The sequence below is a fragment of the Marmota marmota genome, unplaced genomic scaffold, assembly GCF_001458135.2.
Source record: "Marmota marmota marmota unplaced genomic scaffold, marMar, whole genome shotgun sequence".
Classification (NCBI taxonomy): domain Eukaryota; kingdom Metazoa; phylum Chordata; class Mammalia; order Rodentia; family Sciuridae; genus Marmota; species Marmota marmota.
This window is the reverse complement of record NW_026000051.1, coordinates 5,981,930-6,007,697: the sequence shown is the minus strand read 5'-3', so window position 1 is coordinate 6,007,697 and position 25,768 is coordinate 5,981,930. Positions and strand designations below refer to the sequence as shown.

The 25,768-nt window shown below is 41.9% G+C and overlaps 1 protein-coding gene across 9 annotated transcripts in view; it reads right to left on the bottom strand.

Annotated features, from left to right (window-relative positions):
• The window catches only part of Mapkap1 (MAPK associated protein 1), a 231,631-nt gene that overhangs the window by 57,612 nt on the left and 148,251 nt on the right, over nt 1-25,768 (bottom strand). For 6 of the 9 annotated variants that reach the window (XM_015497581.2, XM_048813042.1, XM_048813044.1 and 3 more), the window contains one exon: nt 3,245-3,352. The exons of 2 other annotated variants lie outside the window; for them this stretch is intronic. In XM_015497581.2, coding sequence (XP_015353067.1) covers nt 3,245-3,352 — 108 coding nt within the window. Of the gene's footprint in view, nt 1-3,244; nt 3,353-15,900; nt 16,194-25,768 lie in introns of those variants that run through there. One more of the 9 variants, XM_015497586.2, reaches the window with a different exon arrangement.

Genomic DNA, 25,768 nt, shown 5'->3' with positions numbered 1-25,768 from the left:
CTTATTTTTTTTTCGCTTTTCTTCTTAGAAAGTCATGCATGCTCACTTCAGAAAATCTGGAAAGTACAAGTACCAAAAGAAAGGAAAATGAACTACCCGGAATCTTGTCAACCGGAAAAATCCTTCCAATTTTTCTTCTGTATCTTTTATTTGCTTGTTTTATTTTTATGTTGTTGGGACTAGCCTATATGTGCTCTTTTTTATTCTTCTAATTTTTTCCCTTTAAGATTACATCAAAATTATTTCTCTCTTGCTCTCACTACTAAACTCTTGTGGCAAATCGTATGGACTGGAGTTTTATAATGGTAAACCAAGTCTATACTCTTAAAATTTGGGGATATGGCTAAAGCAGGGAAATTTTACAGCCTTCAAATTTATGTTATAAAAAAAAAAAAGCTGAAAAGTAATGAGATAATAAACATTCAACTCAAAAAAATTAACTTGGGGGCTGGGGCTATGGCTCAAAGGTAGTGCACTTGCCTGGCATGTGTAAGGCACTGGGTTTGATTCTCAGCACCGCACATAAATAAATAAAAAAGACAAAGGTCTATCAACAAGTAAAAAAAAAATATATATATATATTTAAAAAAATCAACTTGGGAACATATAACTCTTTTAATAAATGCTGGAGTCAGTTTTTTAACATTTTGTTTAGGAATTTTGCAGCTATATTTTAAGATTGGCCTTAAAATTTCCTGTCTTGTATGGTCTTTACAGGGGTTTGGAACCACAATTTAAGATAGCCTTTTCAGATGAACTGGAGAGGGTAATCTGTTTTTCTAGTCTCTGGAACAACTGACTGTAGTTATTCATTCCTTAGGTATTGGGTAGAACTAGCCAGTAAAATCATCGTCCTTGGATTTTTTTTTTTTTTTAAGTGGGAAGGTTTTGAATCACTAATTCCATTTTTCAAAACTGAATCTGAGCATGCAGGTTTTCTATTTATTTTTGTCTTTTTGGGTAAGTTGTCTTTTCCCAGGAATTTATTCATCTGAGTTTTCCAAAGTTTTGGAATGAAGTTTTCAAGATAACCTCGTGTTGTTGGCATACTGACTGCAGAATCTGTAGTGTGTCTCCATTCCTTTTCTGTTCCTTGTCTCTCTTGTTATTTTTCTTCCACATTTTTGATCCATGTCATTAGAGCTTTGCTAATTTTACCAGTCTTTTCAAAGAACCAACTTCCTTTTGATGTTTCTGAATTTGCTATTTCATTAATTTCTGCTCTTATCTTTATTGCTTCCTTCCTTTTATTTAGATTTCCTTTTAATTTTTTGAGTTGAATGTTTATTAGCTCATTACTTTTCAGTTTTTCTTTGATAACATAAATTTGAAGACTGTAAAATTTCCTTAAAGTGCTGCTTTAGCCATAACCCCAAATTTTAAAATGTAGAATTTTCATTATCTTCCCACCAAAATAGTTTCAAATTTCTGTTACTTCTTTTTTAAGCTACAGGTTCAGAGAAGCTTATGTCTCAATTTCCAAATATACACAAACACTCTCAAATATCTAGTTGTATTTTTCTTGGTTTCAGCTTCATTTCACTGTGATCCCAGAGCATATCCCATATGAAACCCTGCATGATTCTCCAACGTAGGAGTACACCACTAATTATCCGACTACTCTTCTAATGACAGATACTAGAAATAACATTGAAAAGTATTATATATAAATATCTGTTGCATTTTATAGATACTCTCAAGACAGATTTCCAAAAAGAAACACTGGGGAAAGCACTCTGATGCTGCTCGGTGCACCAGCTGTAGCACACTCCTCACACTCCTCACACTCCTGCTGCCAGTGTTGGGGTCTCTCTCCCTGTGCTTTTCCACCACCAGGATTCTGCTTGAAAGTTCTGGCTTATGGGGTAGGTAACAAGTACTACATTTTGCTTTAAGATGTTGATAGGGAAGAACAATTTAACAAATGTTTACTATTTATGTGAACATTTTTGGATCACTTGGGAACCAGTGATTTTTACTGCTGTGTATTTACATACAATTTTTGCAGACTGTGCGGACACCAAGCTTTGAGACTTTGCTGCTGAACGCCAAGAGCACATTTCACACTCTCAGTGAATTGTGTGCATGCGGCTCCAGAAAAGGGTGTCAGAAATCCTGGTCGAAAAGCAGCAGTCTGGTCTGGTTTAGAGGGTCAGTGGTGTGACTACAGACCGACGACTCATTCACTCTTCAGTCTATATTTACTGAGCTCCTCCAGCACACGGTCTTTAGTGGGCTAGTGGATTAATGAAAGACAAGCTGCTATAACATCTTTACAGACCTGACAGTCTAGTGGGAGAGACAGACAATGACTGAGAAAAATAAATAAGCGTGTGTGTAAATAAATATATTATAATTATAAATAGAAAAATTTATTTATACACACACTTATAAATATTTATAATCATATGTATATCTATTTATAATAAATAAGTGTGTGTATAAATAAATATACATATAATTGTAAATAGAAATGCAATGATTAAAAAGAAGTATGGCCTCTGAGAGTATAATGGAAGAGCCAAATGAGGGGTGGATCAGGCTTAGGTGATGGGAGAAAGGGAGGTCATGGTGGCCTCTCTGAAGATGTGACATTTAAACTGAAGTGAAGGATGAGAAACCAGAATGGCAGAGTGTCTCTCAGGAGGAAGAAACAGCCCTTGTGAAAGCCCTTGGGCAGGAGTGACCATGGACAATCTGTTGTCACACATCACTTATCCTCTGTGTCTGTGGGAGTACAGTGAAGAGGGATAGGAAAAATTCACAACCCAGAAGCTCTGAAGAGAGAAGGAAAGGAATTAACTGAAGTGTTAGAGAAGTGCTCAACATGGCTCTAGGAATCTCAACATTGCCTTCTGCTAAGTATTCAAAAGGCTAAAATTGTGTGAACTTGATGTTTGAACAGCGATACAGGCCCAGCTGCTTTACATACAAAACTGCCTTTGCCTCAGAAAGGGCCTCCTATTTCTAAACTGTCTTCAGGGCTGCTCCTAACCGAGGAAGACACAGTTCAACAGACAAATATGAATCACGGGCTGCTAAACAGGATGTGGACTCTAGCCAACAGCACGGAATCTATTATTTCACTCTGGGATACACTTCTGGCACAGAGGCTGCAGTCTGCCTTGGGAAACAGCCACTTTCAATCTGCCTAGGGAAGCCAGGCCAGCGAGTGTTCAAACCCATGACTTCTAAGCACGTTTGCAACAGACAAAGTGGGCACGGAGGGAGACAGCCAACGTACTGTTCTCTCGGACCAGGCAGAACTCCCACGCACTCTGGCTCTCCAACGTGCTCTCCAGGTCAACGGCGACGTTGGGCTCACTCTGCTTCTCCAGGCGGTACTGAGGGCCTGGAAGATCAAAGGGGCAGGAGGAGGGGAGCGAGTCTGAAATAGTGAATTTAACATTTAGAAATGACCGCATGCTGATGAAAAGTTGGGAAAGCCATAGGAAAACGCTAGTCTGTCTCAAGGGTCTAGTTACCCAGGACAGAAGAGTTTGGGTTTTGTTTCCCGCACTTGTCTGTTCTCACTCAGTTTTCCCCATACCAGGTGACAGGTAAGTGGCTTCTGAGGCGGACTGACCTACAGGCAAGTAGGGCCACACTGTTTTTAGCTATGAGCAGGTCACCCACCCTCTCTGAACCTCTGTTTCTTTTGTGTTGTTGTTGCCAATGAATTATTTATTTATTTATTTATTTATTTGTGATGCTGAGAATCGAGCCCAGGGCCTTGCACATTCCAGGCAAACGCTCTACTGCTTAGCCCCAGCCCCAGCCCTGAACCTCTGCTTCTTAATGTGTAATGTATAAATCCTTATGTCACTGTGAAAATCAGTGATGATACAGGAAAAATGTCTGTTTAGGAATGTACCTGCCTCATAGGAGGCACTGCTACAAAGGTACTTATTGATAATAGTTAAACAATCATTACAGTGTTTAAAACTCTAATATGGAAACAGTTCAAAATTCAAAATAAAATTTTAAAAACATGAAAATTAAAAAAGTGAATCTCAGGGCTGGGGTTGTGGCTCAGTGTTAGAGTGCTTGCCTTGCACTGGGTTTGACCCTCAGCACCATGTAAATGTATTGTAAAGATATTGTGTCCACCTTAAAAAAAAAAAAAAAAAACTTAAAATAAAACAAAACAAAAAACTGAATCTCCTGATGGGATGTATCTCAGTGGTAGAGTGCTTGCCTAATATGTATAAGACCCTGGGTTCAATCCCCAGAACCATAAAAAAAGAATCTCAGGTTTCCAGGTTATGAGGTTGACAGTGACTCCTAGTTCATGTTTTTGTCAAAATATTTATGAAAACACAACAGACACTAGTAAGTTCAATAACTGAAAGTCAGGAATTCTAGCTATCTTTCATCAAAGGGTTTGGGCAGACTGTACTACTAACACTGGGGCATTTTATACATTCATTCATATATTTCTTAGTTAACCCAAATGAAAATGTTGCTCTTCTCAGATAACAACAAATGGGAACGAATGGGCCCAATGGTCAGAAACAAAAGACTGCTCCTGTGATTTGTTCATGGAAACTGAAAAGATAAGAGGCCCACAGGCATGGTGCACGCTACAATCCCAATGCCTGGGGAGGCTGAGGCAGGAGGATCACAAGTTCAAAGGCAGCCTTAGCAACTTATCGAGACCTAGTCTCAAAATAAAACATAAAAAGGGCTGGGGATGTGGCTCAGTGGTTGAGTGCCCCTGGGTTCAATCTCTGGTACCAAAAAGAGAAAAGATGAGAGGCATAAGAAACTGTCTTATTATTTTGACTTTGAAAGGTGTGTTTAGTCAGACAGAAGAAGGTGGGAGAGATCTGAGGAAAGCAGCAGAGGCCGTGTGGGGCTCCCAGGTGGATAACATATTTTTAGATATGTTTCAGCCACTGTCAATTTGTTGATTCACGACCAGTAATTCCCCTTCATCAGTCTTGGGCATTTTACTCATTTCCAGTAGTTCTCCCGTGTTCTATGTCCGTCTGTAGCACTGTAGAGGTTCATTTGATTTTCATGTTTTATCTTTTCTCTAATTAATATTAGCATTTCTGCCAGAGTGCTTACAGAGTTCCTCTCAGAGTTTTTATTTATAATCAGTCCTTTTCATACTATTTAAGCAATTATATATTCAAAAACACAATTTTTCAAACTCAATGCGAAGCATTTAAATCAAGAAGGTATTGTGTTTCAACAACACACATAGCAAAATTCTAATTTCAAAAAAATTATGTAAATAAAAGCATGGAAATGTAGGTGACTGTTACAATCCCTGCTACCTGTCACCTGCCAGTGCCAACATCTGTCGGTTGATAGGCATGTTTGCTGCTGATTACCAGATCCTGGCACATTCATTGTAGGAAGGACTCACAGAAATATCATGCACAGCTGAATTTCAAGATAACTTCTCTGTGGACCTCTTTGGACCATTTAGAGGAGAAGGAGTCATCCCTGAACCTGGAGAGCTGCTTTCTAAGACACTGGCCTGGTCTCCCTGATTGTCTCCAGCCCCAATACCTCCCAGCAACACAATGTGTAGGGGTACTGAGGCTACACCTATGAATTTACAGTGAAGTCTGGTAATGCTTAGCCATAATATAGTCGCCATCTATACCAGCCACAGATTCAACCAGCTGAGGTTGGAAAATATTTGGGGAAAAAAAAATTGTCTACACTGAATATGTACAGACTGTTAGTATTCCCTAAATACAATTTAACAACTATTTGTATAGCACTTACATTGTAGTAGATATTGTAAATAACCTAGAGATGATTTAAAGTATAGGGGAGGATGTGCACAGGTTTCATGCAAATTTTACATAAAGAACTTGAGCACATAGGTTTGGTACCAATAGGGGTTCCTGAAACCAATACCCCATGGATATAGAGGGATAGTTTAATGTTCATTTTATAAAAAAATGATAGTCAAAATTTGGGAAGAACTTAGGTCTAATAGTGAGACTGACTAAGTAAAATATTGTGAAATATCATGAAGATATTAAAAGTTATCCTACAAAAATATTTAATGTTAACCAGGCATGGTGGTACATGCCTGTGATCCCAGTGGCTCAGCGGGCTGAGGCAGGAAGATTGCAAGTTCAAAGCCAGTCTCAGAAATTTAGCAAGGCCCTAAGCAACTGGTGAGACCCTGTCTCAAAATAAAAAATCAAAAGCCCTGGGGATGTGGCTCAGTGGTTAAGCACTCCTGGATTCAATCACTGGTACCAGAAAAAAAATTTTACTGTGCTAGTTTCTGAAAATAGCAGATTAGAGCACAAAATCTGCAGGATGATTACAACTGTAAAGCATACGGGACAAAAACACTATGAGGTATTTATTTCTAAAATATAATACATTCTAAAATGTAGTTACATTAGTGGGATCATGAGTGCTTTTGTTTTTCCTTTGTGCTTCTCTGTATTTTTCAAATTTCCTAATAATAAATAAGTACTTATTATTATCTAGGATAATTTAACAAATGTTATATATGTTTAAAGTTTTCAAATTTCTCACTGGGCATAGTAGCACACACCTGTAATCCCAGCAGCTTGGGAAGCTGAGGCAGGAGGATGGTGAATTCAAAGCCAGCCTCAGCAGTAGCAAGTGCTAAGCAACTCAGCAAGACCCTGTCTCTAAATAAAATATAAACTAGGGCTGGGAATGTGGCTCAGTGGATGAGTGCCCCTGTGTTCAATCCCTGGTACCCACCCACCCCCAATTTCTGAAACTTCTTACTATCACTTTTCTGAGAATAAAATAATTATCATACATGGTAGCATCTCCAATGGGCCGTTCACATGTAATAACTTATTCAAAACCAGATAGAATTTGTTCTTGCAGACTGACATTCATCTTAAGTCACCCTGTGCCCTGGCATGGGCACTCTGAGAACAGTGCCTGGCACTGGACTTCTCCAGCTGTCAGCCTACCCGACAGCTGGGCTGTCCACATGCCCCCTCTGTTCTGATCACTGGGAACCAAGGCCTGGGCATCAGAGAGGATTTCAGGCTGGTTTCCTTTGCACATTTTTTCCTTCTAGTCTTTGCAGTTGCTTAGGAAATGTGGATCAGGGAAGCCAGGGGATTCAGCGAACACCAGGAAAGGTCCCTTATCCTTAACCACAACTCCCTACCCTACTCTCACAGCCATAAATGCCACCATTTTGACATTTCTACCTTTTTTTTTTTTTAAAGGACTTTGAGATACTTCTATTAAAAACAGTTTCCTTCCTGAAAGTGGTTTTGAGGACTTTCTCCTTGAATCCTAGTAGGACAATGACATTCATCTCTACCACGTGGTCATCATGTGTCAAGCACGCTCTGTGTGTTACCTCACTGACTCCTTAGAGCAACCCTGGGAGACGATGTCATCATCCACATTTCCCACATTGGGATCTTGAAGTGACCTGCACAAGATCACGAAGATAGGGAGTAGGAAGAGAAAATAAAGCCCAAGGTTCTAAAGCTTGTGTGCTTTGAACCTTTCTTCCTCTTACAAACTATAAATTATTGACCAATTATAAAAGGCCATAGTTTATACTATAAATATAGATTTTTGTAGATTTGTGGATTCATCTGGATTCTGAATCACTTAACTTGTGGTTTCTATAAATTCAAGTGAAAATGATCTAATTTACGCTAACAAAGTACACACATACCAAATCTCTCATACTATCACTTTATTCTGGGTTCGTGGTAGACAAAGCCCCCTTATGAAGACATGATCTCCTTATCTTCCTATCTATCTGGAACGACCTTCCCATTTTTCCTTAAGAATAATCCTACCTATGCCAAATTTTGTCAGTAATGGAAATTCTGAGTGTTGCCTTCTGCTCTGGGTATTCTCTGCTTTCCCATAACAGTAAAGAACAAGTTGGAAATCCACTTCTGAGCATAGGAGGGGCTGATGGGCCTTGATTTGGGGGAAGACAGGGTGGATGAGCTGAAGATGTGACTTGAGATCTAAACCCAAACAGAAAACTGCCTCTTACAAATCGATTTCTCTCCTAATTCTTGCCCAGATACCAGTTAAAAGACCTCACATATAAAGACTTTTTCATACGTTTCCTCAGAAAAGGGCCAACTTTCAGGCCAGACAGTGTAAGGACAGGACAATAGATACACACAAGAGGCAAGACAGCATGGGGTGGGCCTGACGGCCTTATTCTGAGTCCTGGCTCAGCAATTCAGTTGTATGACTTTGGGCCAACTTAGTTGACCTCTGTCTATCTCTTCATCTGTAAGATGGGGGTAATGACAGGACCTACCTCAACCGACTGTCTGTCTGAGGAGTCAGTGAGCTAGAGTTGTGAGGCAGTCAGCAGGGAGTCTGACTCACTGACCAGGATACGAGACCATATCCCTGACCACTCCTCACCAACACAGGGCCTACTTCGTGCCAGGGGCTGGGCCATGTCTTCTCTATAGATCATTTCCTTCACTCTTTAGTCACATAAGACACGGAGAGTACAAATTCCATTTTACAGAGGAAGTCAGAAGTTTCTTACAGAAGCTAAGCATGATGTCCTTCAGGAAGAAGGGGAACCAGGATCAGGGACACTAGGTCTGCATTCTCTATACACATTGTGAACCACAGCACCTCACTCATATCAAATTCTTAATAGGTGACTGTTGAACATAATCCAGATCATGATAACCCAGACCCACTATATATCAAATGAGTCTCCATCAGCTGCTTGTTTAATTGGCGGGCAGCTGACATGGAAGGAAAGAAAACAAAAGTAGCCAAAAGCCATTTTAAAAAGACACACTGTGAGGTCAGTTTCTATGAATATACTTTTGCCAAAGAAATGACTATATGAAATATAAAAGGCTCTTTCACACTGAACAGGACGTAGTTCTCAAGGCAACATCCACCCTTTGGAAAAAGGTTTTAAAATGTCACAGCTGCACATGAAGCCACATGCCCCCCACCTCACAGCAGAGGGGAACACAAAGGGAAGATTCTGGGAAGCAGTTACTCTGCAGCCTGAGAAAACCTGCTTGGGCATTCAATGATGTATTTATCGCAGTAATGCTATGTCATCGAATGGTCTGGGAACAAAATACTGCTCTGGGCACTTTGGGAGGGTTCCAAGTTTTCATACCCAGACAGATTTTTATGGGATTTTGTAAACCTGAGGCAAACACATAAGATTTTTTTCAAAGAAAATCTGCAGAATCTATTGGATGGTGGATACATGTTCAGTGTCACTTCCTTGATCTCTTTAACCCCAGACTGAAACCCAAAACGTTTTAGCACCAATTCCTTATCAGCTGAGAGCTCGCTGAGCGTTGAAACCCTATGGAAAGCAAGTGTCTGTCAAAGCCTGAAGAGGGAAGCCATACTGCATTTCCTATCCCTACTTCTTCCTAAAGAAGAAAAACTGCCTTCCATCCTTGGTGTCAGGCAACTGGCTTGCTCTTGTATCCTGTTCAACACAAATCTTGTCTCCGATTGGTATCATATGCCTTTCTCCTTTGCCCACTAGGAAGCTCAGCACTAAATGTGTTCCCCAATTGTGGTGACCTGAGCACACGTCTCTGTGCCAGCCCCTCCTCCACATTCAACTTGCCATTTAACCTTTGCTTTCCTTTTACTTCATGTGATTTCCTCGCTGGTCAGTGCATGTTTTAGCCTACTGTATAAATTCCAAATACTTTTTGGATGGAGGTAGGAGTAAATAAAGTAACCTATCACTACTATTGTGAATGCTAGAACGAGTTTGAAAATTCGTTCTAGTAAGGGGGAAAAGATAGTCAAGACTGAACACACCTAGGTTATGCCTCCTGACAACTTTTTTCCATTCACCCACTTAAAAGATCTGGTTTAATCCAGGAGAGACTATGGTCAGAAAAAGCTAAGTAAGAGCAAATAAAAGTGAAGGCCGAATCTGAGCAGAAAAAATCAGGATGGGTGCTCTCACCTTCCCATTGCTCTTTTCCTGACTCTTGGAGGTATCTGTACCCTTAGGATGAGTATCAGTGCCAGCTGTGCATTCTGGGGAAGTTATTTAATTTTATCTGCAAAATGGGGATAACAGAACTTCCCTCAGAAGATTGCTGTGAGGATTAAATGAGAGGGGACATGGTGGTGCACACCTGTAATCCCACAACGGGAGGCTCAGGCAAGAGGATCGCCAGCCGGATGGGGATGTGGCTCAAGCGGTAGCGCGCTCGCCTGGCATGCGTGCGGCCCGGGTTTGATCCTCAGCACCACATACAAAGAAAGATGTTGTGCCTGCCGAAAACTAAAAAAATAATAATAATAATAATAATAATAATAAAAGATTAAAATCCTCTGTCTCTCTCTAAAAAAAAAAAAAAAGAAGCAGAGGAGGTAGTGCACTCCCCCAGAGGTCCTGAGGACCCCAGGCAGGCCACAGGAAACAATGTGGAAGAAGCCCAAGCTGCCTGGGGATGCAAGGGGAAGCGGGCTGGGAAGCTTGGCCCAGGCTGCTGGTCAAGACTTGGATTTTCTTTTAAAAGTAACAGATGGTAGGCTGGGGTTGTGGCTCAGCAGTAGAATGCTTGCCTCACATGTGTGAGGCACTAGGTTCGATTCTCAGCACCGCATATAAATAAATGAATAAAATAAAAGTCCATCAACAACTAAAAGCATATTTTAAAAAAGCTGCAGATGCTAACAGCAGGAATATGACATGATCAGCTCTATGTTTTGATAAGACTCATGCGGTGACACTGCTGACAATAGGCTGGAGAAGACTGGCGGCAGGGAGACCCATCTGAGGCAAATTGTGCCAAGCCTTGTCTGCTCAGTTGAATCCCAAGTTCCGCACTGAGCCAAAGCCATCAGCAACAAGCTGAAGTGTCCACATCAGAGCTCTGACCCAACATCAGCTCCTCCAATAGGTCTGCACTGAGCTCAGCTCCAATGCTCACAGCTCTTCCTCTAGGGGCCACTACAATCATTTTCTGCTTGATCTTAACACAAACACCGAACAGTATGTAAGCGATAACCACTGCAGCCTATACCCTTCTATGGCTCAAACTGGATAATATGGAATTTAAATAATAAAAAAGGAACAAGCTGACATGACAATAAGGTCACACTTCAGCTTCTTCTGAGCCAATACACAATTTGCTCTCAGTGAAACAGCTGAATATAATCAAATTAAATACAATTCCTATTACAAAAGAAGAAAGACCAGAGCTGTTCCAATGAACCAATTCTCTTGCCTAGTTAAACTGTAGAACCTTCAGGAAAGGTTTTGAAAGCATGACCCATCAGTTCTAATTTTTAAAACTTATCCTTTCAGTCAAGTCTAGAAAAAGGCCCATTCCAACTTTTATCTTTACTACAAAGTGCTGTTATCTTGGCCTGATGTCAGGAGCTCTATCTCTCTTTCTGCTGACAAGCAGAGACGAGAAAGATAAGATTGGAAACGAATCTCACTTCTCTGAGTAAATAAATAATCAATACTCATCTAAATGTAAATGAGAAGGTAGCCCCCTCCGATAACAGCACTCTTATCAGAGAGCCAATTTTCTTCAGACATTTGGCCTCAACCAAATCACCATCATTCAGCCCCAGCCTAATGGCAAAAAATCGTAACTAAATTGAACCGATCACCAGAGATCAACTAAGTTCTGCCCTGGCCTCTTCAGGTTCAAATGTTTGGGAATGCAATTCTGCCCCCATTAACTTTCAATAGCAATGAAGAAGAGACTGGTCAAGGGGCCAGTCTGTGCAATAAACAAACCCCAGCCAGGGGGCCAGAGGACGAGGAGGGGTGGGTTTCCCAGTTTAAACAATACCACCTCCAGAATGGAAGCAAACCCCACAACTATGGGGAAGGCTGTTTGTGTGGGGTGGAGAGAGCGTAAGCTCTCCTCTACCTCAGGCTTGGCTGAAACTGGGAAGGCATTTAATTTGCCTGATGATCCCAGTGATTACAGTTTATTAAAACAAATGTAAATAAAGCAAAAGCAGATATGATAAGGCGACTGTAGCCAAAAATAACTAAAGGTTCAAATGATCAATTTCCTCCAACTAATTTGTCTCAGACTCACACCTAACCCAGCAGTGCCGCACTGACCTGATTTTACTGAAAGAAGACGCCGTCTGTAAGACAAATCGCTCTCAAACCACTGTACTGGGGTTTCCATTTCTTTGCTGCAAGACTCAATTCACTGCTGATGAGAGTATTGGGGAAATTATGACCATTATTGATAGGACAGCAAAACCACTTTTACACAGTAGTCTTCAAGTCGACAGAAAGCTTGGACTAGACCATTAATGAAGGTGTCAGCTGGAATCAGAAATTAAAGACAAAAGCTGGGAAAGGCCTAATTTTTAGAGCACATTAAGAACACCAGACACATAGAAGCAGCAGCCATTCATCCTCTGAAGGATAACAGAGCCTAAACAAGGGTGAGCAGAGGAGCAGTGGCTCTGCCTGCAAGCGGGGAGAGGAAACGCTGCTTTCTGGCTGCCTTGGAGTTCCAAGAGCAAAGGCTCTCAGTGTTGTCATGGAAAGTCCTTAGCAGCCAAAGGAGGCTGTATGTGGTGTGATTCGGAACTACTCACATTTCTCCTGTTGTGAGCATCTACAGCTAGAAGGAGAGGGAGAAGCGGGAGGTGGTCAGAGTGTGGGTTTCAGAACAGAAAGAATGGTGTGAGAACCTGGGTCTTTTTATAAACTGTGCAATACTGGGCAAGTTAGCTGATCTAGACCTTCACGAAATAATTACAAAAATGTAGAACGCAATGCCTTATTCCTAATAGGCAGTCAATGAATGTCAGGTAGTATGCTGCTGTACAAATTTGACAAAATGATCAACTTGCCCTTTTTGAAAGCAAGTCAAATATGGCTTCATTTCCACGCTATAACAAAACTAACACAGAGGACTTTCCAGGCCCTTAACAAAGCACTTTACACACACTGGCTTCCAAAATCCTCTTAAAACCCTATGAGGTGGGCCCCACTTACCCAGGAGGAAAATCTGTCCTGGAGTGATGCAGTCACGGGCCCTGGTGAGGCCAGGATAAGAATCCAGGGTGTGGGATTCCACAGCCAGGGCTCTTAGCCATTCTCCTAGGCCACATCCCATAAAAAAAGAGTATCACTTTTGATCTTTAAGTTAAACACACACACACACACACACACACACGAGCACCACAAGGTTGAGATGATTTATCAGTTCAGAAAGGAGTGAGGGTGTTGGGTAGGACAAGACTGTGGGAGGACTGAGTGGGCAGCTGGTCCTGAGGGTCAGAACTGAGTCCAGCGGCCCTTGCAGCAGGCACTTACCGTGAACTCCAGACGCTTGCCCTGACTGTTTTTTAAGGGGGAGCTCTTTTTCCAAGTTAAATGATTTACAGAGTTACTGCCTCAATCCACAGTTCTGAAAGTGTGATTTCTTTAGGGTTTAACTATACCCATTTCTAGTCTTGTTACAACTTTTTTATTGCGATAGAAAACATTTACTGGAAATATGTTACTGCTATTACCAGGTCATAAAATAAAAAGAAAAATAGTTTATGTATTGCCATCATTTCCAATCATCAATCAGAAAGTGCCAAGAGGAGGAAAGGAAAGGGCGTGCAGCCGAGTTTCCTTCTTTGTGCAGGAGAAAATGCAGGAGCATCATAATTCTTCAGAACAAATTTCTTCTTGAATACCCAGCTGCAGGGATGGGCTCGCGGGAGGAGTCAGGAGCATACCTCTGGCACAGCCCCACCTCTCGGCAGCCGTGCCTGACTCCCCATCAGAATCAAGAGCTCTTTCAACCCAGCTTCCTGGGGACCTTGCCTTCTCTAGTACACTGAGAAGGCTGGATTAGATGCTTTTTGCCTATTTCTCATCCCCCCATCCATTATTAAGGCACTCTTTGAAGATCTGGCTAGAGGTCTTTTTAAAAACTCCACCTGAAATCATAGGGCTCTAGCACAGCAGCAGGCTTTGTTGGCGCCCCACAACCTCTGGCAAACAGTCTGCCTTCAACAGGGTGGCATTTAAAACTGAACAGCTGAGCCAGGCACGATGGCGCATGTCTTTAATCCTAGCAACTCAGGAGGCTGAGGCAGGAGGATCACAAGTTAGAGGATACTTCAGCAATTTAGCAAGACCTTGTCTCAAAATTAAAAAAATAAAAAATAAAAAGAAAGGGCAGGGTGGGGGGGGGGAATATTGCTCAGTGGTAAATTTCCCTGGATTTAATCCCCAGTACTGCCACACACACAAAAAAAATTACACACTCTCTCTCTCTCTCTCTCACACACACACACACACATACACTCTGAGTATGCTACATGTTAACAGAGTAAAACCCTAACTAAATACATGCAATACACATGTATGCCACAAATACAATCTGAAAGGGTATGAGCCACATTGTTCTTACAGTTGCTCTGTTAACTATAGTCACCTCAGGAGTGTAAGAGTAACAAAGAAGGCAGTTTTTGCTTCTCACCTTATGAATTTTGATACCATTTAGGGTTTGACAGTAGACTTAAAAATTCACTTAGGTTTTGAGGTAAGAAATGGTGTGTCAGAAGTCCATCCCTATAGCTAGGGACAGGAGAAAGATCTGGATTTTATCTCTATCCTAAGCTTAATATTGCATGTATCTAGGGAGTGCCTGGCAAATTCTGAGACAGAATGGTATAACACTGATAAGTCAGACTGCTTGGGTTTGAATTCCCAGCTCTACCACTTATCAGCTGTGTGGCCCTGGACAAGTTACCTACCCTTTCTGTGCCTTACTTTCTCATCTATAGAACAGGAATGACAGCACCTATTCAGACTTGTTCTAAGAAATTAATATAGGTAAAGAGCCAAGCCCACAGTTTACAGCAAGTGTGTAGCTTTGGCCATGTGGTCCATGTCCCTGGGCTGTTGCTTCTGCTTTTGATGAAGAGAGAAATCTAGTTGTCTGGCAGTGGCTGGTACCTCTGGAGGGCTGCCACATTGGTCTCATCTCTCCCTCAACTGATGTGGTAACCCAGAAACAGACTCCAAAGCCTCCGTGCCTTTGCTCCTAGTGTCCCTATGATCCGAGACAGTCTTCCCTCCTTTTCCACAGTCCATGTGTTCTACCCAAGGAGCAAAACTCTGCTCCTTGCACTGCCTCTGGACTTCTCAGAGTAACCCATAAGAAGATCTCCTGCACTAGGTGCATGAAGTCGAGGGTGGAGAGTGCTCTTCACAGCCTCAGCACACAGGGTGTTTAGGGAGAAGTGGAGGCTGAAAGCAGCCCTGGAGCTCCGTCTTCATCTGCCTCCAGACCCTGCCCTGTCAGAGCCCTCCATCAAGGCCCCAACTGCATCAGCATGGACCCAGCTGGCTTACCTGGACACTGGCTGGAGAATGGAAGATCTTATCAGCTGTCTATCAGCTGCCTTCAGAGGCCCCTCCTGATCAGTCTGGTTCCCTCCTCATGGCTACCTTCTCTTGCCACAGCGCCCTGTTCCAAACATGTCTCCTCCTAGGGTCAACTTAGCTACAATCCACCAGCCTATGCGGAACCCACTCGACATCAGAACAAGAGGGAAGGCATGGACATCCTAAACTCCAAAAGGTGGAGAAGGCAGGAAGTCATCGACAGGAGCCTCCCATCCACCATCGCATGTAGAGAATGTGCTAGAAGGGGCAGACATGTAGCTACCATGAGGTGTGCTCCGTCTACACCCTATCACTATCCAGCCAGAGAACATACAGAGAAGGGAGCCTGATATTACTTGTAATGAAGAAATATCTTTCCTCCTTCAAATCCAGGTATTGCTTATTAGAGGGGATGGGAGTCTTTAACTCGGTCTCTGAGCATCTGATTTTTTAATCCACTCTGTTTCTCTTAACTTGAGTCACTGTGACATTACCAAATTTTACATACAGTTATCTGTTGCTCTGTAAAGAAATACAGATGGTTTTTGTGGAAATAAACAGTCATTTATTTTAAACAATTGTAAAATAGTTTATGGAAACCAGTGGGGTAATGCATTCAAATAAATGCCAAAACCGGCTGATGGGGAGCCAGGGTGCTAAATCACGCTGCTGAGGAATTCAGCTGAGGGGAACAGATAGTAAATCCAGAGTGACAGAATTTCCCGTGATGGCAAAGGTTTCTGACATCCAGTCCAGTACTCAAAAACCACAGCAGTTCAAACCCATTTTGCTTAACACAGCCTTGACAGCCAGTGAAATTAGTGAATTTAGTCACAAGCACCTAAGGACAAAAACAAAAGAAACAATCAAAAAGGAGACTTCATTTGTCTGTAGCCTTCTCTGAGCTACATAAAAGCAGTGACTCCGACCACAGCCAATGGAGAGCACACTCGGGACAGACTGTTTTCAATCACCAGACTCAGCTCTGTAATGGGACACTGGAATCCAGAGACTTCCCTGCAGATCTGCTCAGGTCAGAGAATGGCTTGGATAAACCACGTCCTCTCTGCGTGTCAGTTTCTTGCTCTGTAAAATGAGGATAACGGTCTTGTGTACTGAACAGGCTTTGAGCAGATTCAGTGAGGCCCAGTGACAGTGTTCTATAAACAGTTCAGCGAGAGCGGCTGTGGGGGGCCAGACCCTTCAGGCATAGGCGGCAGGCCACAGGCTCCTCGGGGGCTTCCACCACCCTCCAGGGTAGCACCACTCGCATGAATGGCTGGTCCCTCCTCTGCAGGGACATAGAACACTCCAGGCCTCTTTTAGCTTCTAATTTTTAGAACAATCAACTATGAACATTTGAATCTTCTCTTCCTAAACCAGCTCTTTTTCCTTGCAATGGTGTTTCCAGTGATGACACCCAATTCTTGCCATCAATTAACTCAGTGCTTCTTTAAACACTTACCACACTCCTACTATGTACTGGGCCCGAGAAGATGAGTAAGAAGCTCTGTGGACTCCGTGGTGAACACAGCGCTAACAACAGTCTTACTCAACCTTCTCCCAAGTTGTCTCATTACCCACTAGTAACGCTCCTTTGCCCCTAGCAGTGGCCTCCCAACATCTCCTGGCCTCCAGTCATCCGCTCTCTACCTTCTTGTTGGAGGATGCTCTCTGGAGTCTTATGGCTTCTGTGATTTCCCCAAGGACTACCAATCTAGATGTTAAGTCCTCACTCAACTGCCCAGGCCCTGCCCCCATTCTAACTTCTTGCCACCTGTCTTCTAGGACCCAGCTGAACTGGTCTCCCTGTTGTTCAGTGCATTCACCTCATGGCTTCCCTCCTCCCTGCCTTGGCTGTGCCCAGATCACCTGCTCCTCTACTTTGTCAAAGTCACATTCCTCCATTATGGGTGTTCCCTAAGTCCTCCTGGATCTCCAACTTGTTGCATCTATTTTTTTCCTTCTGACTCCGGTGACATCAGGCCCTACCAGATCCCCATGGTGGCCTCCTTCCTTTCCCTATAAGAGATGGTTACACCCTCAGCATTCCTCTCCCCTGTAGGCTCAGCTCCAAGCAAAAAGAATTTCTACAATCCCAGGCCAACCAAAAGCAAGGCTTCCTTTTCAAAAAACTTGGCTTGGCCTTCAGGTTTCATTCCAGTAACTGCCCTTGCCCCTGGCCCAGAACCCTGCCCCTGGCCCAGAACCCTGCCCCGAGGCCTGGTGCCCTGCTAGGTTCTCCACTCGTCCTCTCCCCTGACATCACCTGCCTGCCTGGATTTCTCTGTGCATCGATTACACATTTAATTTATCTAAATTCAACCATACTTGCTTGGAAAAAAGAAGACCTGACCAAGAGAACAATTTCAGTATTTTGAAGGATTCCACTTGCCATGACTCTCCATGACCCAATGAGCCCCAGAAGTATGACTGAGAGGCAGGAGTCTACTCATCTTTGCAACCTCAGAACTTGGGAAATGTTTGACAAACTGAATTAACTAGGTAGATGTAGTGTCTCAGTCTTTTAGCCCCTTTTAATCTGTGAGCATCTTTCTGGGATAAGTTTGATTTTAACATTTAAAGGTAAGGACTTTTAGTTTTCATCTGTTCTAATGCTTTCTCCTGGGCCAGTCACTCCCAAATTCATAGGAAATCTGAAAATCTTAAGGTCAACCATAATTCTGTTCACTTATGATAATTATCTTGAGCTCTGTTAATTAACCCCCAATAAATAGATTAAGTAAAGAGAGATAGGATATTTTCAGAAAGCTATAATTTAGGGTAGTTTCCAGAGATATCTATTGATCAGATAATGAAGACCAGCCTACAATCCCGAGATTGATCAGACCACTATAAACCATCTTGAGATCACCAAACTGATATTATTCCTATATATCTTTCCCATACCTGCCCCTTACCAAGTTTTCTTTTTTAAAAGAAGAGCTGAGAATCGGCAAATCACATCTCTCTGGAGACTGCTGGCACTCTCCCTTGAATGTGTATCACTCTCCTAAATAAGCCCATCGATGCCTCTATCTGGCACGTGCTGAAACTCTTGTCTGTCGTGTTCGCCAAGAACCCCTCTGGTCCTGAGTCAACTTCCCCCTTCTCTCTGGGAACTCCTTGGACCCCAGTATGGAGACACCTCTTCGCCTTGGCAAGATGATTCCTAACTCACATGGCTCTTGTACAGATTAAATGAGGTGACAGCACAAGGAAAGCACTTAGCCTGGCACCTAAGTACTCAGGAGCGACTATCTATTACTATACCAATATGACTTTGCACATTTGGCCATGTGTGACCCTCAAGCTCTCAAACAGGTAGAAGCTGAATTATATAAAAATCCTGTTTTATTTTAAGCCAACTGTGACTTATAACTAAGATGTTAAAATATGGTTTTCCTTTGGCTTCAAACAAAACAAAAAGGTAAGAGCAATGGAAAGAAATGACAGAGAGGAGTGGTGGCTGCCAGCCATTTTCCTTTCTGGGAGTTTTCTTTGTTAGATCTATTATCTGGGAGCGGGCTGCCCTGCTGGCTTTCCATTTGCCTTGCTAATAACAGTAAATCCAGCAGCTTCCACTGCAGTTCCTGTCTCCTTCAGCTGACTCCCAGGCCAATCAGCATTTCCTCTCTGCTAATGTCAGATGTTCCCTGGGAAGTCCTGCTGAAAAGAAAATTTATGACAAAAGTTTCTCCTGCTTTTAACCCTTCTGCATATCCGGCTCCAGATGCAAGGTGCTCCCGAGGAATTGGCCAGGTCATGCCTACAAGCATACTCTGGGTTCTTGCTGATGCTTTGCTGCTCTGACAAAGGCCTGAGACCCCTGGAAAAGCTCAAATGAGCAGCTGAGCAGACAGATGCACACACTCTGGTCTGTACCTAACATGAACTAAATTTAAGCTGTGTTCCTTAGCAGCTACAATCTTATTGAATTATGACTCAAAATATTAATAGACATTAAAACAACAATAACAACAACACAAAGTTATACTACAAAACTGAGTTTGACTGGGTCTCAAACAGAGACTGACATTTATCAAGAAATACAGTAGCAGCAAAGACTACTGAATTGTCACAAAAGTGCTATGAAGAAGACACTATCACCAATTGCCCTCATAACTGAGGAAAATGTAGTTCAAACAGGCTAAAAAACTCAACACAGGGGGCTGGGGTGGTGGCTCCGTGGTAGAGTGCTCGCCTAGCATGCATGAGGCACTGGGTTAGATCCTCGGCAGCACATGAAATCAAACTAATGTATCAACCTAAAACTAAAGATACATAAATAAAAACTCAACACAGAGCTAGCAGAAGTTACAGGGCAAAATGGAGCCAGGCAGGGTCTTCTGACAGCCAGGACTTACCCTCCACAGTCAAGAGCACCCTAGAGCCTGGGAGGTAGATGGGACCTGATTTTATTGAAGAGCAAACTAAAGCAAGGAGCTCAGGAAATGACAGGACCAAGGTCATCAGTGAGCAATAGCAGGGTCGGCTTTCGCCAACAGAGAAAGCACGAGCTTCTGATCCACAGCAGCCTTTGACATCAGGGCTGCAGAGGAAAAGGTTCCCATACAGACTTTCAGGAGATAATCCTCAGTAGAAGAGGAAAGCAATGGCCATCTCTGGAGGCTCAGGCTCACCGGCAACGGCGACAGTGGTGCGAAGCCACTACCAGGCCCATGGGGGCCTTATGCTCTCGGTACAGAAGGGTCTCATCACGGGTTTCATCCTAAGTACAGCCAAGCCTTTGGGGATGTCTAGGTTCCAGTTCAACTCTGGCTTCTCTGTGACCTCTCCTCTACCTCTCCAAAGAAGTTAGACTATATACTTAACCAGATTAGTAGATCCAGTAAACTAATTTTTGTCCTGATTTAAAAGGAAAAAAGAATGTCAAAATGCACATGTGACAGCTGTTTGGGATTCTAATGTTATGGAAAAGCAGCTGTTTTCATTTATATTAGAGATATTAGTCATTCTTAGACTGGGACAGAGTATTCAGCTAATAGCTTATGCTTTAACCTACAGAAAACACAGGTCACAGAGACAAAAACGTTAGCAAAAATCACAATATGATGGTTATACTCATGACATTTTGTTCTTAAAAAGTTTGGAAACATTTATAATGGGAAGCAACTATTTAATAATGATGTTCTTGTTGACATCTAATCCAATGAGATGGATGCTAGCTTTTAGAGAAGGAAGTTTCCAAATAGAGAAGGTTCGTGTAAGTAAGGGAGTGAGGTTCCTGAGCCCTAGAATTTGAATGTAAGCTGTTTTCTTTTTACAAATTTGAAAATTATTTTTACTTCATCAAAGTAACATACATGGCTTTAAAACTAAATAATACTGCAAGTACCATAGTCAAATACAGTAACTCCCTGCCCCCTCCCCAAGTTCCTCCTTGTAGACAAATAGTTCAAGCTTTTTTGGCTATTTCTTCAGGTATTCATCTTCATGGTTTGTTTGTTTGCTTGCTTGCTTGCTTATTAGCACTCCTATTTAGCTACTGTAAAAACTACTATAAATACCAAACAGTATCTGCAGCTTCTACCACAGAAGATGAGCGTGCAACACGCACTCCCCACCCCACACTTCTCCTGAAGGCCAGAGGGCTGTACTCTGCTTCCTCTGTAACAGTGCAGTGGCTTCCTCCTGCTGGGCCCCTTACCATTCCTCCAGTGTCTGCCTGGGGGATACTCCTCTGGCTCCTCAAGGATTTCCAAGAGACTGTGTCATTACAGGAACTTGTGTGGTAACAATGATTTCAACCAATGTGTATGACTTTTCATTTTAAGATATTAGCATTTCCATTCAATGATTCAATTTAATTCTCAGAAAAAATCTGACTTCTGATAATCAAAATGTGATGAATCTGCTCCTAAACAGACAGCGGTGGCCTGGGCTGGCAGGGAGTGAAGAGGCTGTGGGTGATAGATTGACTTTTCAGTTCATTTTACAAAAGACGTTAGCCAATGAACCAACTGGCCAGCAGTGGTACTCGTAACCCAAAAGGAAATCGTAACTGTCCTCAAGGGACTTTCATTTACATGGTTTACTCAAATTAAAGCTCAACACCACTCTCCCACAGCCTCTCCCAAAGGAAAAGGCAGGCTCACATCCTTTTCCTTCTCAAGGTTCTCACTGACAGCTGGCACAACACCACTGCATTAGGGGTTTACTGGAGACAGTCCCAGGACGCCTCTGCCGCAGGGCCAAGTCGCTGAGGGACTGTTCTCTCTATCAGTGTCCAAGACTGAGATAGGGCTCTTCCTTTTAATGGTCTATGCTGATCCAGATGGAGACACTCACAACTCAGGAGTTCACCCAGCTCTTGCTGCCTGGTCCATTTCTCCCAGCAGCAGGAATGGCCAAAATAAGAGTTGCATGGAAATAAGTGGAAAGACTGAATGAAGTGCCTGATACTCTGAACAAGAGTCTCTCTTCAGCAGGGGAACTCACAAACCTGGGGACTCAAGGAAGTCCTTTCTGTAGGAAAATGAAAAACTCATAAAAGTTGCAAACAAAAATCCCTACCAAATGTGTCTTGTTGGTTTGTTTACTTTTTATTCACCATCTCTCCATTAGAACGTGAGCTGCCTGGAACACAGTACAGGCTCCATAAATAGGTACTCAATGTTCAGTTTGCTTTCTAATACACTGTACTTGCAAGATCTGCAGGACACTCAGGTTTGGTTTGGTTTTTTTTTTTTAAGATTTAAATCACACTTTATCTTAAAATTCACATTGTTCTGCTATTAAATGTAGCATGGGTTAAAAAAAAAAAAAGCAAGCAAGCGAGTAAGCTAGCTGAGTTTTGCTATGATTTGATATTTCTACGATCATGTGGTGACAGTTTCCAGGAAGACTGAAGAGTTCCAATAGACCACCTTGTATCTTTTGCAGCACTTCAGCTTTAATCACATCTCACCGATTTTGTTTGAAAAATTGGTTGGATGACACTGGCATCCACACGCCTCACTGACTGTGATCAGCAGCTAGTGAACTAGAGAGGGGGATGCTCATACCTCCCCTTCCAGACCTACCTCCCTGTGCTCAGCTAGTGCCATTTGCCTGATCTTTGTCTCTGGATATTGTCACTGCAAGGCAGAAAAAATATCCTCTGACTAGCTACTTTTCTTCTTCTTATTTTCCCCCTTAACGTATTTAACGTTGTTATAGATACGCAAGAGAAAGTGCCACTATTTGACTCAAAAAGGAAAATTCTACACAACATTATTGCAGTTGTTAAAAACTGTCTTTTAAATTGCTTTTGGGGGAAGACTGCTCTGGTGTCAGGCCTCTGAAAGCAGTGGGACAGGAATGAGGTGTCTTAGGTCCCTGGCAAGTCTCAAAGTCATCTCTGGAGTAAGGTTACTCTTCTGAAGCAACAGTTTTTCTTGGAAAATAGCTAAAACTAGTCTTGGTGGAGGAAGAGTTTTCCTTATAGCCACTAACAGGATAAACACAGGAACCACTTGGAGAAAGGGCCTTCTGCTAGGACAGACAGGCTCTTCCTTGAGGCTGTAGAGATGTAAGGGGCAGATGCAGCACTCCAAGCTTCTGTGTATTCTATAATCATTCTCTCCAAAATCACATTGATGTTTTAGTACATGTCTTCTTCTAAATGTTTTTTGAGAAGAAGCAATAGGCTCTGGAAAGTACTAAACTATTAATACAAAAACTTTAAAAATCACTAGGTAAATAAATTTGTTACAGGCAATTATAGTTTGCTCACTTTAGAATATTTGGCCTAGGAAATCAAATTTGCTGGTATAAGCCACATGATGAAGGAGCTTTGGGATAATTAACCCACCCCCTATATAGGGTATGGTTACCTTATTAGTTAAAAATCATGAGAGCTCACTCTCTGGATCTAGTTTTCTTTTTGTTCAAAATAAACAGTGCTTCCAGCAGAATCAAATTCAAACACAATCCAAGGGCTCATTCCGTCACAGGGGACACACTTTCCATAGACTTAATATACTGGAAAACAACAAGTGCAGGAGAAGGCCAAGTCTCATGTGTAGAAAAGGAAACAAACTGAATCCTGCAGACAAAGCCAGGTTTCCTGGTGTACCTGGCACAGTGGTGGCAAAAGGGATGACAGCAGCTGAGATCCAGTGAGCACTTTTATAGACTGGGTTTTTAATGAGTCCATTCAAAACCACAACGCTGAGAGGTAGTTATTATTACCCTTATTTCAGAAAAGATAGCTGAGGGGGGAAGGGATGATGACTTGCCTAACTTCACGGCTTGTGAAAGGTACAGCTGGGCTGAGGACTTGAGCTGGTTTGGTTCCAAAGACTATGTCCTTTCCATCCACTCATGCTGCCACACCCAAATAAGAAGGTGTCATTGGTGTTTCTAGGGAGAAAAGTACACCTGCCTCCTCTGAGCTTGGGTTTGCAACCTTACCCAGTGGGAGCACAGTAGGGAACAGGATGGCCTGTGGAAATAAGGGTTTACATCTCAGCTCTCCCACTAGATTGTGCGACCTTCACAAGTTTCTACAGCCTCTGAGCTTCAGTTCTCTCTTAAAACAAAAATAACAAGCAATCCAAATAGTTGTTTTTAAGAATTAGAATGTAATGGAAAAAAGTGTTTAGCAGACCAGGTATCAGTAAGTGGTAACCATTATTACACTGTAATATCTTCACAACTTAAAACCAAAGGTCAATGGCAGAAACTGTGACCTCAAACATGTTATTTAACATATTAGGTAATGAAAAATAAAATATCCTAAAGAAAAGATTACTGTTTTCTTTGCCACAAGCATATATATGTATGTGTGTGTGAAATTCCCATTAATATCAGCTAAGTCTAAATTATATTTTTAATTTTGGAGAGTTTTTCCTATTTTATTATGAGCAGTTTCTTTTCACAGGAAAGTTGAGACAGCTACACATTGAAAACCTACCACCTAGGTCCTACAATGAACAATGTACCATATTAGCTTCATCACATATGGACCCATCAATCCATTCTATTTTTAAAAATGCATTTGAAGCAAGGAACAGACACCAGTACATTTGCTCTAAATACTTTAGTGAGGAAACCATTAACTCCAGTCTGATGTTTAAGATTTTCTTTTTACTTCTGGGTTAAATTTACAAATGATGATATGCACAAATCTCATTAATACAATTTGACAGTTTTAACAAGGACATATACCTGTTTGATCCCAGCTCCTGCCAATACTTAGATTCCCTGTCATTATACAGATTAAATCCTTACTATTACCCTGACTCCAGAGAGCTCTGGATCAGTCTTCCATTTTAACTGAGGAAGCTGTGATATAGGGAAAAACACACAGGGATCAAGAATCAAATTTCAGGGTTGGGGTTGTGGCTCAGTGGTACAGCACTTGCCTAGCATGCATGAGGCACTGGGTTTGATTCTCAGCACCACATACAAATAAGTGAAAATAAAAGTCCATCAACAACTAAAAAATATTAAAAAAAAAAAGAGTCAAATTTCATCAAGATTACTTACTAGCAAAATGCATGTGCATGCACACACACACACTATATATGCATAGGTGTGTGTGTATGTGTGTATACATATCTTCTATTTTATATATATCCTCAGTTTTCTTGACTGAAAAAAAAAAAAAAGAACACAAAGATAATGCCCATCTCATCTCACAAGGTCTTTTGTAAAGGTTAAATACAAAAATACCTGGATTACAGTAAGTTTTAAGTAGAATGTAATTAAATAAAAATTATTCCCTTGGTACTTTCTACCTTCTCTTCTCCCCTCAATCTAAGGATGCTGCCTTCAAAAAGAAAATGTTAAGGACAACAATAACAACAACAACAAAATGGTTAAATGAGAGATGAGGGAAAAGGCATCTCCCTGCATAGGCAGTCCTCTCCCAATTTATCCACTCTGACTTCAGCTAATTAAACATCTGTCTCAATGGGGTCCTCAGCAAATTAGTCATCCCCACTTTGTGACACTGATTGTTGGTTACAGCCTTTCCTCACTTGCTACCATTCCCGGAAACTTCTAGGAGTTTACTCACCAGGCACATGGCAAGGAATGATGCAGGGTCCCCATTAACCCCCTACAGTTGCCCTTGGTGCCAGTGCTGTTCATAATGCTGCCAGACTTGTCCTCAGACATGCCTCCCCCAAACAAACCTGTTAAGGATGACAACTTTTGGTCTAAATTTCTGATTTCTAGATTCTGATGTGTTATATATATATATGTATGTACAAACCTAAAACAAAGTAGTTAATAAAATTTTATTGACAATCTTTTTTAATAATTAGTTTTGATGACAAAGCAAGCAAGTAACATAAGGTCTCAAATGAGGTGAACTGGAGTCTGGTAAATTACCAGACAGACCTTTCTGAACACATAAACAAAAGCTTTGTTGATGATCAAAGGCTAGCAGGTAACAAGTGAAAC